The sequence below is a fragment of the Hipposideros armiger genome, unplaced genomic scaffold (genome assembly GCF_001890085.2).
Source record: "Hipposideros armiger isolate ML-2016 unplaced genomic scaffold, ASM189008v1 scaffold_344, whole genome shotgun sequence".
Classification (NCBI taxonomy): domain Eukaryota; kingdom Metazoa; phylum Chordata; class Mammalia; order Chiroptera; family Hipposideridae; genus Hipposideros; species Hipposideros armiger.
The window spans coordinates 647,935-665,857 of NW_017731694.1; the positions used below are offsets into that span (position 1 = coordinate 647,935).

The 17,923-nt window shown below is 48.1% G+C and overlaps 1 protein-coding gene across 1 annotated transcript in view; it reads right to left on the reverse strand.

The window, feature by feature from the left end:
• The window catches only part of MED12L (mediator complex subunit 12L), a 350,111-nt gene extending 335,175 nt beyond the window's left edge, over positions 1-14,936 (reverse strand). Inside the window, exon 1 of the mRNA XM_019661307.1 lies at positions 14,817-14,936. Coding sequence (XP_019516852.1) covers positions 14,817-14,915 — 99 coding nt within the window. The 5' untranslated portion in view covers positions 14,916-14,936. The remainder of the gene's footprint in view (positions 1-14,816) is intronic.
• Between the last annotated feature and the right edge of the window lie 2,987 nt (positions 14,937-17,923).

A 17,923-nucleotide genomic window follows, 5' to 3' on the forward strand; every position in this document is an offset into this window, starting at 1 on the left:
ATTTAGTCTAAAACTGACCAAAGAGTAAAAACAGCTCTGACCCCAAAAATATTTTCCATACTGTCTACTAACAGCACTGTGGAGCTTAAAAAAAAAACAAAAAAAAAAACTGGGCAATGTCAATATTAACCTTCCTTGCAGAACTCAGGAGAAAGATAAAATATTTAGCTCGGCCTTGGACACAGTTTTGATGGAACCTTATATCTTTACGTAAACCAGCATCTTAGCAAAAAATTCCAACGACACTTCGAACAAAATACATTTTTATTAGGTTTTCAACTGCTGTCGATGCCTTAAATGGTCCTAATCTCAACAACCTCACTAGATTAATCCATGAACAAAATGGCTGGAAAAGGAAAGCAGTAAATTGTACCAAATTTTAATTGACAGGGTAGCGTTTGCATAGCTAAGCTGTGGCACCTTGGATGTGTGATGAAGACTGAGTTTATTCCTGCTGAGGAAAATCTATGCACAAACTGACTCTGTAAATGCCTGTAGAAAATTCAGCGTAAACAGGGAGCCCCGTGTAAATCCTGCCTCCCTCCCCTCTTTCTCGGAGGCAGCGATCCAGAACACACTATGCATAGGGCATCACTGTCCTTGGGTCCTCAATGCCCTGGCCCCAGGACCAATTCAGCCTTGCTCTGGCAGACAATCCCTTTTCTCTCCAGCAGTTGTAATCTCTGCCTCTCCCTCAACTATCCCCAAAATCTACAGACATGTTCAAGTTTACAGATTCAATATACTCTTGCTTTACTGAACTTTTTGCAATTCCTCTGAAGATAGTGTCTTTGTGCCTCTGCCCAGAATGCCTTGTCACCTGGAAAACATCCACACTTCTGAGGATGTTTTTCTAATCCCTCAAGAGCACTGCCCCCGTCCCTCACTTGTTTGGAGCACCCCACTGAACCTCTCTGCACACAGGACGGTCAGCCCTCCCTCCACTCAAAGTTCCTGAAGGGTAGGAACCAGGTCTTATGCTCCCTGGCATCCTGTAACCTGTACTGAGAAGCCCGGTGAGGATTTCTAACAATCATTTGCTAATAAAGACTGGTTACCAGGTCCTGTCAACAAATATTTGTTTACCTCCTACCATACACCAGACCCTCCCCTTCCTTGCCTTTGGTTATCAGTGCGGATAAAAGAGTCATCATGGTCCCTGCTTCATGGGGGGAAAGGGCAGATAATAAATCAAACACAAACTGCGTTGAGTGATGAAAGGCAAACAATCGCTTTGCGAATATAAGGAGAAGAAGGCAACCAGGCAGCAGGAGGCACACAGGCGAAGGTCCTCAGGAAAGAAGCTGCTAACCTAAGAGGAGGCCAGGGTAGCCGGAGCCTCGCCCACGATGTAACTCTCCCTTCAGGCCTCTCTCCCCACCCACCTCCCTCCACCTTCTCTCCTCAGAGGTCCTCCTAACAGGGTCCAGGAAGTTCAGCCCTGGAAAGCTCCATTCTCAGAGTCAGCCTGTTCTTCCATCTTTTCGCACACTCTCAACAGATACCCACAGCCATGACTTCAAACATTTACAAACATACCACACCCAAATCCAGATTTCTAGCTTCCACTTCAAGCTGGATTCCCCAGAGGCATCTCCAGTGAAAACCATTCAGAAATGAACTCATTGTCTCCTCCCCTTCCGCTGCCTCCCCTACCCTTGGGGGGAAAAAAAGATCAAATGCATTCTTTTGTTCCCACTGGTGTGCTAGTTTGAGGACCACCATCAATCCGCCTCACAACTGTGTAAGCCAGTGGTTCTCCATGTCCAAGACCTCTGTGATCCCGAAGAACTTTCCAACTACATATTTGTGTGAAGCCAGGTTTTCTTCATATTCTTCAGCCAAAACAACATATTGTAACGGACTGAATGTAGAACTAGGTATGAGACTCCAGACATTAAAGAGATTTGCAAAAATGTAAAAAAGTTTTCACCATTTTGCTTGGAAAAATAACTATTGTTCCTAAAAAGACATTTTAATGGACCGGCCGAGTGGCTCGTTGGTTAAGAGTTGGCTTGGGAGCGCGGGCTCTGAGCAGCAGGGCCACCGGTTCGGATCCCACATGGACCAGTGACGCTGCGCCCTCTACAGCTAAGATGGTGAACAGCAGCTTGACCTGGAGCTGGGCTGGCGTGAGTCGCTGGCAACAGCATAGGCTGCAGTGGGGCTGCAGTGGGCTGCCATAAGCTACCGTGAGCAGCCGTCCAACGGCCGGCAACCGATCTACCTCGGCCGGGAAGAGTGCAATGATCACAATACCAACATGGGCCAGTGAAGCGACGTCTTCCACAACTAGACTGAAGAATAAAAGGGCAGCAACTTGTCTGTTCCCCTTCCCCAATTCCCCAACAGAATCTTAAAAAAAAAAAAAAAAATTACATGAAATTAGTTTATTATTTTTAAATGAACTAATATATATTTCTAAAATTTCTCATTTTTATTTCTCATCCAGTAAACACTGAGATATAACCTACATAAACAAAAGCTCTGAGGGATCCTCAAAAATGTTTAATATTACAAACGGGTCCTAAGATCGAAAAATTTCGGAACCAGCAGCCTAAGCTAAAAATGTTGGTCTAGCCTTATACTTACCCCTCTCTGTTCCACACTTTGTCAATCCTGCCATGCAAATAACCTTTCTTAAATTCTCTCCTTTCTTCTCAAGCTTCCCAAACCCCAAACACTAAAAAAACAGACCCCCAAATGATATCCACACCAAATCCTGGAACCTGTGAATGTTATCTTATTGGGAAAAAAGGATTTTGCAGATATAATTCAGTTAAAGATCCTGAGATGAGATCATGCTAGATTATCCAGGTGGGCCCCAAATCCAATAACAAGTGTCCTTATATGACACACACAGAGAGGAACAGACACACACAGCGCGAAGCCATGTGAGGATAAAGGCAGAAGTTAGGCTGATGTTGCCATAGAGAAGCCAGGGAATGCCTGATCCACCAGAGGCTGGCTCTTCCCCTAGAGTGATCCTAATGATCCTTTTCTTCATACTTGTGGTCTCCAAAACAAGTAAATTTCCATCATTTTAAGCCTCCTGTTGTGGGGTAACTTGTTACAGCAGCCACAAGAAACTAATATACCGACCCCCGAGCCCGGAATGTTAGTGGCCACCTAGCTAGCCAGTCTCTGCCTCACGTGACCCAGAGAGTCATGGTCCCCTCAAACTGCAACCCTTAGTCATCTTAAATCTCATTCCCTTAGCCAAACACCCTTGACTGCCACCTCACCGCCTCCACCATAATATTCCAAACACCTCAACACAGCATACAAAGGTTCCTGTAACTTGATCTCACCTTTCCTTCCCACTCCAACCCAACTGCCCCACACCTGCACACCCCATACCATGCCTCAGGCCCACAGCCCAGAGCACACCCCATGTCCCTTCGGGTCTGCAACCCTTTGCACATGCTGCTTCCTCTTCCCAGAATTAACTTCCTCCCACATCCTCAGCCCATGGACTCCTACACATCCTCCAAGTCCCAGACTTGAAAATCTCCTCCTCTATTAGGTCCTGTCAAAAACTGGGCCACTCCCGGGCCGGCCGCGTGGCGCGATGGTTAAGAACTCGCTTGGGATGCCAGAGGGCCCCGGTTCGGATCCCACATATGAGGGCCAGTGACACTGCCCTCTACAGCTAAGATGCTGAACAACAGCTCAACCTGGAGCTGGGCTGCCGTGAGTCGCTGGCAACGGCGTAGGCTGCAGTCCCTGTGGCAGTGGGTTGCCATGGGCTACCATATGTAGCCAGCAGCCAGCATGAGCGGCCAGCAGCCACAGTGAGCGGCCGTCCAGAAGCCGGCGACTGATCTTCCTCGCCAGGGAAGAGCGCAATGATGGTGCCAACTTGGGCCAGTGAAGCAGCGTCCTCCACAACTAGATTGAAGAACAAAAAACGACAGCAACTTGTCTGTTCCCCTTCCCCCAATTTCCCATCCCCCCAATTACCCAATAAAAATCTTTAAAAAAAAAAAAAACTGGGCCACTCCCTCTTGTTTGCACAGCACTTTCTACACTCCTCTCAAAGAATTCCTGAAACATTATATTCCTCATTCACAAGTCCATAATTCCCTCTAGACCAGGGATTCTCAAATCTGAACTACTGACGTGTGAGGCCAGATAATGCTTTGTTGTCGGGGGGCTGTTGGGAGCTAGAAAACGTTAGCAAAATCCCCAGCTTCTACCAACGGAGATGCCAGTAGCAGCGCATACACACACACACACACACACACACACACACACACACACACACACACACACACAGAGGTAACTACTCAAAATGTCTTCAGACATTGCCAATGACAGGAGAGGGGGAATCATCCCCAGATAAAAACCACTGCTCTATACTGAAGTCTTTGGGGGCCCAGGACCATACATATCCAATGCTCTTAGCACTTGTTTATTCTTACATTCATTCATAAAAGGAAAGAAGCTGTGAGTCCTAGGTGTGGGCCGGATACTGTGCCCAAAGCCAGGCACACAGGAGAAAATAAGTGTCTCGGGCCCTGGGATCACGAAGTCACAGCAAAGAGCCTGTAGTGTGCTTGACATTATTGGTTGAATGACTGAATTTGATTGGCATCCATACATAATGTTTCCCTCAATACATGGAAAATAAACCCAGGGACTACAGTGTTTTCTCCTCTTCTCAGGGCTACTGCATTGCATAACTAAGGGATGGGGAGAACCCACTTATACAGAATGTGTTGCTGCCTGCAAGTGGGCAACTGGTACAGCTCCTGTGTTTGTATCTCCAGGAGAGCTACCCATTAATAAAGGAGCATCTCAAACAAGAAAAAGAAAACTTGGTAGGAACGATCCCCAACATGCACAGCCCACAAATGCCAATGTCAGAGCTATCAACGCTAGAGGCCACAGACAGGACTGGGGAACCTTCAACCAAAAAAACACAAAGAAAAGAGTCCCTGAGCTTCCGGAGTATTCTTCCCTCTTCCCAGGAGACACAAGATTCTCACAAACTCTGAGAAGATGAAATGGTGAGCTGAACAGTCTCCAGCTCTCACAGAGGCACTGAGTGCCCTAAAACGCAGGGTAATTCTCATTGCCAGGTCATCATGAGGGTGTTTACCAGAAGCGAAGGCTGTTTACAGAGGGGAGACCAAGGAAAGCTGCAAGAACAAATCAGGGCACACAAGTGCTTGGCCCAGATCAGCCTTAACAAGTCATCTTACCCTCTGTGGGACACAGTTTCATTTGAATTGAAGAACAAAGTTAGAACAGCCCATCTGTAAGTTCTCTTATAGCTCTCAACATACCTGGTTCTCCCCCACAAAAATGGTACAAACCCACAGAATCTCCCTCTCCAAACAAAACAGAACAGGCCTCTCACTCCCTTCCCACCAAAACTCTTTTTGCCAAAAGTGGACATAAATCAAGGAGCCACTTCCGCTTCCCTGGGCAGGATTTGTAGTGCTGCCTAACTGACACGATGCGGGGCTATACTCATGAAGCCACAAAACAGGAGTTCTGGGAACGTGTATTCTCTGAAGGGGGGCTCATGTTGTGATAAGTTGAGGGTGTGAAAATTTACATGGGAAGTACCCTGACAACATTAGAATGGTTTCGGCTACAAGAAACTGACAACTGGTCCAACAATGGCTTAAACCACGTGGAAATCTATTGTTTACTTAACAAGAAGTCCAGGGAGAGGAGGTCCTCAGCTCAGTTTGGTAGCTTGAACAATTCCATAAAGCCACTCAATTGCCTCCTCTGTGTTGGCTTTTCATCCACTGACTTATTACTCCTGGTCACAGAGGTGCCCTCGCCCTGACTATCACTCCCTCTTACTACTTTTCCAAACATAGGAAACTAAGGAGCTATCAGACATTGAGAAAGAGCACTCTCCCCGTGCCTGTACTTTCTTCAAGGAAGAAACTCTTCTCCATAAATCCTGTAGATTTCCATTAAATCTCCTTCGTCCAGAATTAAGTCTTCTGCTCACTCCAAGATGCAAGAGAGCTTAGGAAAGTGAGAATCAGGCTTTAAAAAAAAAAACGTCTGTGGGAAGCAGGTAAGAAAAACCTGGGATAAGAATGACGGCGAAGTAGCCAACCAAGTGTTTGTCACATACAACTAGACCCAGCAGTGTGCTAGCAAAAGCTTCACAACTAGCTTTCCAAAAAAAAAAAACCAAACCCTAATTTATAGCATTTCCTTGGTGTATGCCAATTTCCTTGGTGTAAATACTCCCATTATGTCCGACTTCAAGCTACCAACATAATATTAACCAGCTCACAAAATTCCTGAAATTTTAACAATCAGCTGGCACAAGCCTGCTCCGGTATGCCGCTGAATTTATACCTCATATTTGGTAATAATTTAAGTTTACAATGCGCCCTCACATTTAAAGCACTTTAGGTGATTAGGTATCATTCTCCCCAGCTCGTGAGGAAAATGACACAGCATCCCAGATCACACAGCCCCCGTGGCAGAGCTGAAAGGTTTACATGAGAGCCCTCACCCCAGCCTCACACTTTGGGCAGCTTCAGGTGCACAGCGTCTATATCTGCACCCTACAAAATCCCTCTGCCAGGCATCAGCTAAAGGGGATCTAGCTTGGTTTGGAACCAACAAAGGCCCATTCCCGTAAACCCAATCAAAGTTACCCAATAATTCTTCTTTAAGTTATTGCCTCCAAAGACAATAGTAGTGCACATTTATTGTTACAGCTTGGAATACAGATTAGTACAAAAAGGAAAATAAAGGGGCCGGCCAAGTGGCTCAGTTGGTTAAGAGCACGAGCTCTAAGCAACAGGGTCGCAGGTTCGATTCCCACATGGACCAGTGAGCTGTGCCCGAGCTGAGCTGCTGCTGAGCTGCCAACAGGTAGCAGGATGGTTCAGCTGGTGAGAGCACGTGCTCCTAACAATAAGGTTGCTGGTTCGACTCCCACATGGGATGGTTGGCTATGCCCACCTGCAACTAAGATTGAACCCGGCACCTTGAGCTGAGCGGCTGCGAGCTGCTGACAGGCGGTCAGATGGCGACTGGACTTGGAGCTGAGCTAGCTACACCCTCCACAACTAAGACTGAAGCACAACTTGGCTGTTCCCCTTCCCCAATTCCCCAATAAAATCTTTAAAAAATAAATAATAATAATAAAAATCACCCCTAATCCCATCCTCAAGAGATAACACTCGTTTGCATGAGGGTGATAACCCTTCCAGATTATGTATACATTTTTAAGTAGAAATCATGCTACTTTGTAACATAATGATATTTTTCTTTAGTATGTAAATTTCCCCAATCATAGAGAAATAGAATTGTATAATGAACTCTGATGTTACCATCACCCAGATTCAGAAATTATCTAAAGACAATTAAAAATCCAAGTGTTCCCACATTCCCTTCTCAGGAGGACTGTGTAGGAGGCAGGCACCTCCCTCTGCACCTCCCTACCTGGCTGTCCCCACTCACACCCAGAGGCCAGCTTTGCTCCAGGCTAAGCCAGCCAGCTCCTTTCAGTGCTGCTCGGAGAACACTACCAGAGAGAACTATTGGTTAATCATGTTCACTCTTCTAACGATCCCTCCAACTTCTCTTAATTCCTCCCTAGTAAGTCAAGAAGCCTCACAAGTGGGGTTCAAAAGCTCATTAAAGAGCTTCAGGGGCCGGCAGAGTGGCTCAGTTGGTTAAGAGCTTGCTCAAGAGCCTGAGCTCTGAGCAACAGGGTCGCCGGTTCGATTCCCACATGGGCCAGTGAGCTGCACCGAGCTGAGGTGCCGCTGAGCTGCCAACAGGTGGCAGGATGGCTCAGCTGGTGTAACAACAAGATTGCCTGTTCGATGGTGGGCTACGGCCACCCGCATCTAAGATTGAAATCAGTACCTTGAGCTGAGCTGCCAGCCGGATCTCTCAGTGGATAGAGCGTGCACTCTTAATAATGAGGCTGCTGGAACAACTCCCTCATGGGATGGTGGCTACGCCCACCCACAACTAAGATTGAACACAGCACCTTGAGCTGAACGGCATGACTGGACTTGGGAGCTGAGCTAGCTGCGCCCTCCACAACTAAGATTGAAGAACAACTTGGCTGTTCCCCTTCCCCAATTCCCCAACACTGTTCCCCTCCCCCAATTCCCCAATTAAATAATAATAATAATAACAATAATAATAATAATAAAAAGAAGAGCTTCAGAAGACATACATCACAATTCTTGGAGTTTCCAACTCACTCCATACTTCTGCTTTATTTTCACGTATACATGCACACACCACAAGAGGCACTGCTGCCTGGTTTCCCTAAAATCCTAGAACTCTTGTTCGTCCTCACCTTCCCCTACTTAGAACTCAGCCAACACAGTTTGCCGTCCAGACCTCCCCTCCTGGTCCTCCAACTTCCTAAAGGATCATGTTTCATTTTCACAGGTGCCAGCTCAAGTGCAATACCCAAAAAGCTAAAGGATGGTGGCTGCACCCTAAATTAACAGCTTTGCATGAGTCCTCAAAGAGCCCAGACCCAGGGTCAAACATAAAACTCTGCAGCTCAGAACAAGTTTAAAGAACAATTTCAAGGGACAAAAACAAGAGCCACTCCCCTGTGCCCCAGTTTAGACAAATGCATGCAGGAGAGAGCTGTGGGTATTTAAAGACCAAGGCACAGAATTCTGCTCTGCTATAAACCATGTGTGGCTGACACAAAACAAGCCTGTGCTGGGAAAAACGGTCGACGGAACAAAACTTTAGGGGGAGAAGCAGCTAAACAAACTGGTACTATTTTGTACAAAAAGGTAATAATACAGTAAAACCTTGGATTGCGAGCGACTTGATTTACGAGAGTTCCACAAGACAAGCGAACATTTCTAATACATTTTAACTTGGTAAACGAGCAATGTCTTGAAATACGAGTAGCTTGTTTTCCTGAAAGAATTATGCTCGCAAACCAAGGTATCACTGTACTTCGAATAGCGTTTATCTGTCTAAAGATTCTAACACATCCAATAGCAAGGAGCAGATAGTAATAAGGGGGAGTCTGGTCTACAACGTTCTCTACAGATACAGACGAAAACTAAAGCAATGGTTCTCAAACTTATAGTGATTAGGAGTCACCTCCAAAGCTTGTTTAACAATGCAAATTCCTCAACCTCTTCCCCAGAAATTCTGACTCTGCAAGTTTGGGTGGAGGTGGGGCACTATATCAGCATTTTTAACAAGCATCTTTGATTCTGCCACAGGTGGTGACAGACCCTGAGAAATGACAACCTCTCAGTTCCTCCTCCTCGGCCACAAAGTCTGGGAGCAGCAGGGCCTGTCTGACCCAGTGCTTCCTCCACGGATTTTGGCCTAAGAGTCTCAAGAGGCAAGAGTTAAGCATACAGATGTCCTTCCTGGTACACTGGTATTCAGGCAGGTCTCCGACGGGCCAGTTAATCTCAGGGGGAAGCTTTCTCCCTAACCACCTGTGTCTGTTCGTCCCCCAGGCAACTGGCCAACCGGTCCTCTCTTCCCAGGCAACTTTACCAACATCCTCCCTCTCAAAGATTATAAAGAAACAAATTTTCACCTCCCCTCATCCCACCTCCCCAGCTGTCTCCAAAATAAGCATTTAGAGACAGCTTTAGGAGTTTTCGATGCTAACAAGAACAGTCTTTACCAAAATAAAATATGCATTGGGACAGCCAACTGTTATAAATACTCCCCATGGCTCAGTAACAATTCTTTCTGGATTTCATTAATTTCTTCAAAAACCATTCACTGAGAACCTACACTAATCCCAGGCACTTGGCAGTTCCCAACTGTGCACACCACAGACAAGCCCCTGCTCTCAGGCAGCCCGCATTCTAGTGTGGGGGGAAGACCGTGGAGAGAACAAGCAGCCTTATGAGGGACTTTCAGACAGTGACAAGCACTAGAAACATATTAACCTGAGATAATGAACTAGCAAGGATAAGGAAGATGGGTTACAGGTTACAAGGAAGACTTCCCTCTGAGGGAACCTCTAGAAGTCAAATGACAGGAAACATGACTGGAGGGACAGCAAAGGACAGAAATCTAGATACAAAAAAGCTAGACCTGTTGGAAGACAAGAGAGGTGACCAGTGGTCCCACTGCACAGCCAGGGGGGAATGAGCAAGTCAGGAAAGAGTGACTCAAGGTCCAGAGGCCAGACCTCGAAGGGCAGGGTCTTGTGGATGTTATTATAATTATACGGGGAAGCCCTGGGATCATTTAACAAGGAAGGGGTTGGACCAACAGTAGCTGGCCTGTACTGAGCACTGTCTGTGTGCCAGGCATGGTTCAAATCTCATTTTATCTACCCAACAACCCCGGGAAGTAGGAACAGATATGAACCCCATTCCACGGTGAGGTCTGAGGCAAACAGTAAGTGATGGAGCCAAAAGTAAAATCCAGGTGGTCTGGTTACAGGCTGTGGTTATGGAAGTGGGCCGGGGCCAGGCTGGTAGGGCCTTAATGGCCTAAGTAAGGAGCTTGTGCTTTATCCCAAGTGTAATGGAAAGCCATTGGAGAGACTTCCTGACTCATTACCTGAGATCTGAGCTGAGAGGGCACATCTTCTGTCTGGGAAAAGCCCACGGAACCCTCGCTGAGTTGCCTGCTTCCCCAAACGACTGCAACTTCAGCCAGACACAGATGTCTAATCATGCCCTACCTGCTGCGCAGGACTCTCTAGCCCCTGTAGAACTGTATGCCTTCTCCTCTGCAGGTCAGGGTTCTCAAAGTGGGGCCCAGACCAGCAGCACCAGATCACCTAGGATTTGTTAGAAATGCAAATTATGGCACCCCACCTCAGACCTACTGAATCTGAAAAACCCAGCTACCTGTTTTTAACAAGCCTTACTGGCTGTTCTGGGTTCTCCACAAGCAGACACCACACCACCACCACCCACTCACTCCACCCCCTCCCAAGTCATGCTTATCCATGGGTAGCTCTGCACTGCACACCAGACCATCCTCTCTCCGCCCCACCCCCAGGCTCTGCCAGTGGGGCTCTATGGCTCCTGATGCCTGGAAATCTCACTATTGCCCCAACCTATTTTCTAGCTAATTTGATTTTTCTGAAAATATTTACTATTCAGCTATTTAAACCTCTTCTATCCCAGGGTAAAACTCTTTCTTCCTACTTCTAGAGTTTAATTTCACTTTTGGCCTTGTAGCCTCCAAGGTAGATGTCAAGGATAATTTCTGCCTTAACCTAGAATTTCCTTAACACCCCTCAGTCACCAGATTTCCTCTTTTTATTCATTCATTCCCATTTCATTCATACAGTCCAAGTATTCATGCCCTCAGCATCCCAGAAACTAATGCATTAGAAGCCCCGTACTTCAGGGATGCCTGAAACAGCTCTCATCCTTGAACTTGACCCTTTATTGAGGGATGGCAACATGCAAATAAACACATATTCACAAATTATACACCTATACTAGAAAGGCCTCTGCGGAGGTCGCTGGGCTGAGACCTAAATGATGAAGACAAGGCAGGCCTGACAGTAATTTATAACAGCAAATATTTGGGTGTTGGGTCCACGCCAGACTCCAGTCTAAGTGCTTTACATGTATTATCCATGTAATCTTCCAACAACCCCAAGAAGCAGGCTGTATTTCCATCCCCACTCTACAGGAGGGGATACTGAAGCATGGGAAGGACAAGAGTATGTAAACAGCTGAGCCAGGATTTGAACCCAGGGTCCAGAGTCTGCCCTCCTAACCAGACTAAGGTGAGAAGAGTAGAGTAGAACAGTGAGGTGGATAGGCAGACAGGTATCCAGGCAGATAGGGAAGCATGTGTAAGAGTCCTGGGGCACAAAAAAGTCAGCCTGAAGCAGAAAATAAGTGGAGTATATTGGTGAGACTGGGGAGCAGTGAATGGACTGGAAATATATTTGGGAACTGAAGTAGACCAGGTGTCCTGATCAACATACTCTGAGGTGTAAGTGAGAAGAAGGAACCAAGGGTGACTCCCAATTTTCTGATTCCCTGTTTTCAAGGCTTGAGGGCCGTCTATATTTCCAGAAAGCAAAGATTTATAACACAACATATGATGAAGTCCCGTGGAGTGCTGACCCACAGCACACTCTTCGAAGAACATAATGAATGGATCAGCAGCTTAAAGCATCTCAGCCCCCCACCCCCATACTTCTTTGCAAGGGGTTTTCATTCAAAGGTTTCATCCTATCCCCTGGGAGCTATTTTCCAGAACACTACTAGCCCTGGTTAACAATAATAAAAAGTTCCAGCTACAGTAATGCTTCTAACAGGAGGAGGGTTTTTCTCATGTAAATATAATGCTAATTTAGAACCAGGGTTCTCAAATTTTTCTGAAAAGCACAATTATACTAATGTACAAATGAGAAGTTATGCAACTTGCCCAAAGCCACACATTACAAAAAGGCTGACTCCAGACTCCAAATCCAGGTCTGTCCAACTTGCGAGCCCACACGTCGTCCATTAAATCAGCACCTCCCATAATGTGGGACACATATCTCTGATGGAACACAACAATGGTTTTACCTGCACAGATGAGCTTTTTAAAGTTTTAACATTAGGGCCTCGTTTTAATACATATAATCAGGTGTATGTGTGTAATATGAAGTTAATGAAAACTATATACACATGATATAAATTTTATATTTTATATGTGATAGACATATCACATCAAATCCATGATTTCATGTGTATGCATGAAACATAAAAGTTTCTTAAAAGTTCATTTAAAGACAACATTAGAATAAAAGAACAGGTGACACAGAAATAGGGTAGAAATCCGAGGCAACACATAAATGACTAAAGCTGGGGAGACACTGCTTGCCACACCAGCACCCAAGAAGAGCCAAGCACCTGTTCCATATTGTACTCAGATTTGGCTACAGTCACACATAATTCTGACTCTGCTTCAGACAGATAAAATGTGGCTGCCCTGGGGGAAAGACAGTAATATCAGGACAACACAATTTAGCATAAATCATCCTTAACACAGTATTGGTCTTGACATAAATACTGATTTGGTGGTCAAACTCCCTGGCTTATTCACCATACACCTTGGTTAAGTAGCTTTCCTGGGCTTCAGTTTCACTTTGTCAAAAGGAAGTTATTAATAAAGTAGAATTCCATAAAATGTTGTAAGATCCTAAAATCCCAAATAATTTTTTTTCCAGAATCATAGAGGCCCCAATCCTGAATGAGTGTCGACCTGAGGAATAAATGCTAAACAAGCCCACACAGCATCCCAGGCCACCATCCCTTAAGTGGGAAGATGCTGTCAATTATACTGCCCTCTGGAAGATGGAGCAAGACACTAATTATCAGATGATAAAGGGCAGCCAATCAATGTCCCTGTCCCAACCAAAACTTTAAGAATTTCCTACCACTGATTCTTAGGTTGTTAATTTTTTTACACTTGGTCCTTAGCATCTGTTATTTCCAGTCCTTAACAATTAACTTTATTCTTGGCCAGAGTAGCAGGGAGAAAAATGGGTGGAAAAGAAATCTGCAAAGTCTCATCAAAACTCTTATCCTCATGTTAAGCCTCGGCTGAGAACCACCTGTAAAACCTTCCCATCTTCAATCTGAACTACTAAACGGATGCTCAAAGATGTTTAATATGCTAAACCTCTAAAAGGAGTTGCCACTCCTTCTTTTTCAAAAACGTTAACGAATCAGTTTAACCAGAACCTTCTTTCTCTATTATTGAAATAGATACATTTATCAAAAGGGAAATCTTAAGGGCCTGTCCTTGCCTTCTTTACAAAGCCCTTTCTGTGACGTCAGTGGGCCTGTAAACTTTTAATAGAGGGTTTTTAGATTCCCAGAAAGAGAAGTTCTGAAATGTTCTCACTCGTGTTTAGCTGAAGACAACAGAGGATGGGTGGGCTGCAACTGGCAAACTCAGAAAGCACAGCTGGGTAGCAGGTCCTCTTTAAAATAAATAAATAAATAAAAGGCAAATTCCTGGGCAAATTGTGTGGCCAAGGGTGATCATTATAACTGGAGATTTGTTACATAATTACTTGTTAACTACTGACACATACATGGCTACGATATTACTCTAGCCATTGACGCTAGTGCACCTAGTCCAAGAGTCAAGGTTTCTCCAATACTTTTCATTCAAAGAAAGAAGCAATCTTGGTATCTATTTCCTTCCAAGGTAACCCGATTGCTTTTACATATACAAAACTGCCTCCAGCAAATTAAGCCAAATACCTCTAGGGACGAAATCACTGTTTCCCCGTAATATTGATTTTTAAAGGGGAGAGGGGATACAGAAAGTACGTTCAAATAGCTAAATATTTATCACCTCGATAAAAACGACTTCACGCCTAACTGGAAATACTGGACAGAAAAGGTCCCCACCCCCTCACGACACCCCCCCCCCGCCCCCACGCACACACACCCAGTCCCTGCTTAGCTGGCGCAAAACACAAGACCCGTGTCGGATGCACTGCATTCCAACATTTTTCAAAGTTTACGAGGATTTACCGAAACGGCGAGGAGAAAAATAAAGCAGGCAGAAGCGGGGGAGAGCGCGCATGAGGGTTTCGGCAAAGAAGGACCAGACGAGCGCCCGGCAATGCCGTGCAAGGCCCGGTAACGGAGAAGCGACCCTGCGCCCGGACAGCAAGCGTCTCAGTGGAGCGCGGGGTCTGACAGCAGCTGAGTCTCCGCTGCCCAGGGTCCCCCAGTCCTCAGCCCGGCCCCTGCCGCCAGTCCCCTCCCCTGACCCTTCCCCCGCAGCGCCGCCGTTGCCCGCTGGGCCAACTTGGCCCCGGGTCAGCTCTGCGGAGCGAGGCCTCGGTTGCCGGAGAGGCCGCCGGCGCCCTTACCTACCTCCTTCTGCTTAGGGTCCTGCGGGTAGACGTCCGGCGGCCCGAGCCGGGGACGTTTCAGTGGTCTCTGCTCATAGCTGAGAAGCCCGAAGGCGGCCATGATCTCTCATGTTAACCGGCGAAATGAATGAGAGTTGGAGCTGGAGCAGCCGCCTCTGAGCACCAGGGAGCAGCACTTTGCAGACAGACTCCGTCTCTCCCCCCTCCTCGTTCGCTCGCTCGCTCGCTGTGGCGCTGCAGGCAAGAATAAAGCAGGTTGGATGCTGCCGCTGCCAGACACGCAGACACGCACTGATGGGGGCAGCCTTCGGCGGGCACCCCGCTGCGCTGGAGCCCCAGGACGCACCGCTCCAGTGGCAGCGGACGAGGAGCTGAAGGTCCGCTTGGGTCCTCCGCAGCGCCTGCCTCCCGCCCCCACTACCCTGTCCCCAGGGGGAGGAGCAGCTGATGGAAACGTGTGACTTTTTTCACCAATGGACCCAAACCCACCCCAGCCCGGCGCAGGGCGGGGCTGGGGGAGGGGCACCGGGGGGGAAAAAAACTTTTCTTGGAACCCAGGCGGGTGGCCCAAGTGATCGCCCCAGGCGAGGGTGGCCCTCCGGCCGGAGGATGAGACTGCGGAGCGGCCCGCCCCCGCCCCTCTTCCTCGTCAGGGATCCTTCCACGCCGCCACGCGCCTCGCAGACCCAGCCACCTGGGCGCGGACTCGACCCGGGCGGAGACAGGCTTGGAAGGGATGGGGGAGGCAGAGAAGCGGACCGTGGGGAAGCGGCGGGTGCCTCCTAGACGCCCACTGGGCTCCAGTGGCGCATCGGCTGCTCCGGGCAGGCGCCGAGGCGCGCAGCTGGCGGTCTCGGCGGCTGGAGGGGGCCGTGCTCACCGTGGCGCGGGGCCGACTTAACCCTTTGCTGCCCCTCCAGGGGCTGGGGAAATGGGGTGAGGAGGGTAAGCTGTGAGTGCCGACCCGGGCAGCCATCCCGCGGGCATCTTGGGCTCCTCCCCGCCGGCCGCCGCTCCTCCTCCCACCCCACCCCCAACAGTTTACCTGTTGGTCCCAGGCTAGTGGGCAGGGGCACGCAGCAGCGGCACTCCGGCGGCCGCAGCCTCCATGAATCGGGTTGGGATGAGGGGGGGTCGGGTTTGATTTTTTTATAAGGTACCAGTCTCCTCCGGGAGAGCTCTGGGGACGTCGCGAAGTTTGCCACTGTCTGGGGGCGGCGGGCGACGCCGGTTCGCCGCCCGGGGCGTTCTCGCCCCCACAGCCTGGGAGTGCGAGCTTCCGAGTTGGCGGACGGCGGCGCGGCGGCCGCACTGAGCATGCCCAGCTCGGCGGCCGGACCGCGGAGGAGTTGGCTGCGAGCGCGCTCCGATCCACCTCTCCGGGTTTTCGCAGCCGCAGAGCGCGCAGCCTGCGGGCTCGGGCGCTGGGACCTGCGCTGGTGCGAATCCTGGCGACGGAGAGGGCGCCTCCCAGGACTCCTCTCCCGGCCGCGGGCAGCGCCGTCCGCCTCGACCTCTCCTCAGGTCGCCGTCTCTGTAGCCTGGGCCGGAAATCTCACCTGCGCCGGGCGTGGGGAAGGAAGGGAGGTGATCCTCCAGGGGAGACCTCAGTCCTCCAACCCGCCCGCGCTCCACTCTCGCTTCGGGGTGTGGGCACCTAGATGTTGGGCCACCTGCCGCGAGCACCGGGAGACCAGAGCTGCGGAGGCGGGCCCGGCTTGTCCCCAGGGACCCCGCGGGAGATGCGCCCGGACTTGGCCAAGAATGATGGCTGCCATTTATGGAGCCCTCGCTTGTTGCCAGGATCTTGACAGTAAAGGTCTGTGATCCTTAAAAGAATCCTTACAAGGTTTTACTGTACCCTTTTTATAGACAGAAATTGAGTCCGCTCAGGGAGGCCCAGTGACTTGCTTGAAGCCACGAAGTTACCCCTGCCTAAGCCGAAGTTTCTGACCTATTCTCACAACTTTGGATTGGAAGGACTGGATTCCTGAACTGCCCTGGCCTAATTATGTCACGTTTCCCACACCTTGAGGAATTTCTCAGACTCCCTGTACCCCTATTAGATGGTGCAAGCAGAATCTAACCCAAAGCCTTTGTACAACGCATGGCACACAGTAGGTGCTCAGGAGATGTTGGCCAAATCTGAATATTTACTTACCTCTGCTGACTTTAAGCAAAGGGAAGGGAAATAAGGGTAGATAAGGCGATGGCAATGTAATAGGGGCTAGTTCCTTGCTTCTGACCCTCACCTATTAGCACTTCCTAATGCAGGCTGAGGCCAAGTCAGGCTTGTAGTTTTTGGCTTCTTGATTCAATCTGAACAAATACTTTTAAAGAACAGTTACCCTCCATCAGGAGGCATTTCCTGTCCACCTTCTGCACCCTGCCCCAAGGACTTCTCTCCCACTAATACCCTGGATGTAACTTCCAAGCTGACCTTGCCCTTGTGACATAGGCATCTATCAAATCTAACTTCCTTGCTTGAAAAATAAAGGAGTTATCCAACTTTATTAGGAAAATGATCAAACCTACAAAAAAAAAAAAAGCAGAAGAAATGCTATAATGAAATCCCAAGCACTCATCTCCCAGTTGAGGAAGTTTGCCATTCTCCTTCCATCTCCCCCACCCCAAACACATTGACAGTGTTCATTGCTCAACCTGAGCACACAACATGGAATCTGGCGTATGGTAGGCACTCAAAAAAAAAAAATGTTTGTTGGCTGGTGGAATGGAAGATAGGCGGGTAGGTGTGTGCATGGATAGATTGTTAATGGTACTTTGGGATACCTTATGCTGATACCCTTGTCTGATGGGAGCTGTAACCTAAATTCTTCCCTTGTATACCTAGGCAAAAGCCTCCACAAAGGAAAAACTTTTGAAGCACTGGAAATCCCACCTAACCGTAAAAATTTTATTTTAAAACCCAAATGCGTAGGTACTGCGTCGATAGGGTTTGGGAATAAAGGAAAGGATTAGCTCTCCCCTGTTGGTCTCCTTCCTAACTCCCTCCCTTGTTTTGACACAGTCTGGCATGGATTATTTGACCCTCTCAACATTAAAATTTTTTTTTAAGTGAAAGCTTTAATATGTTCAAAACTCATTTAA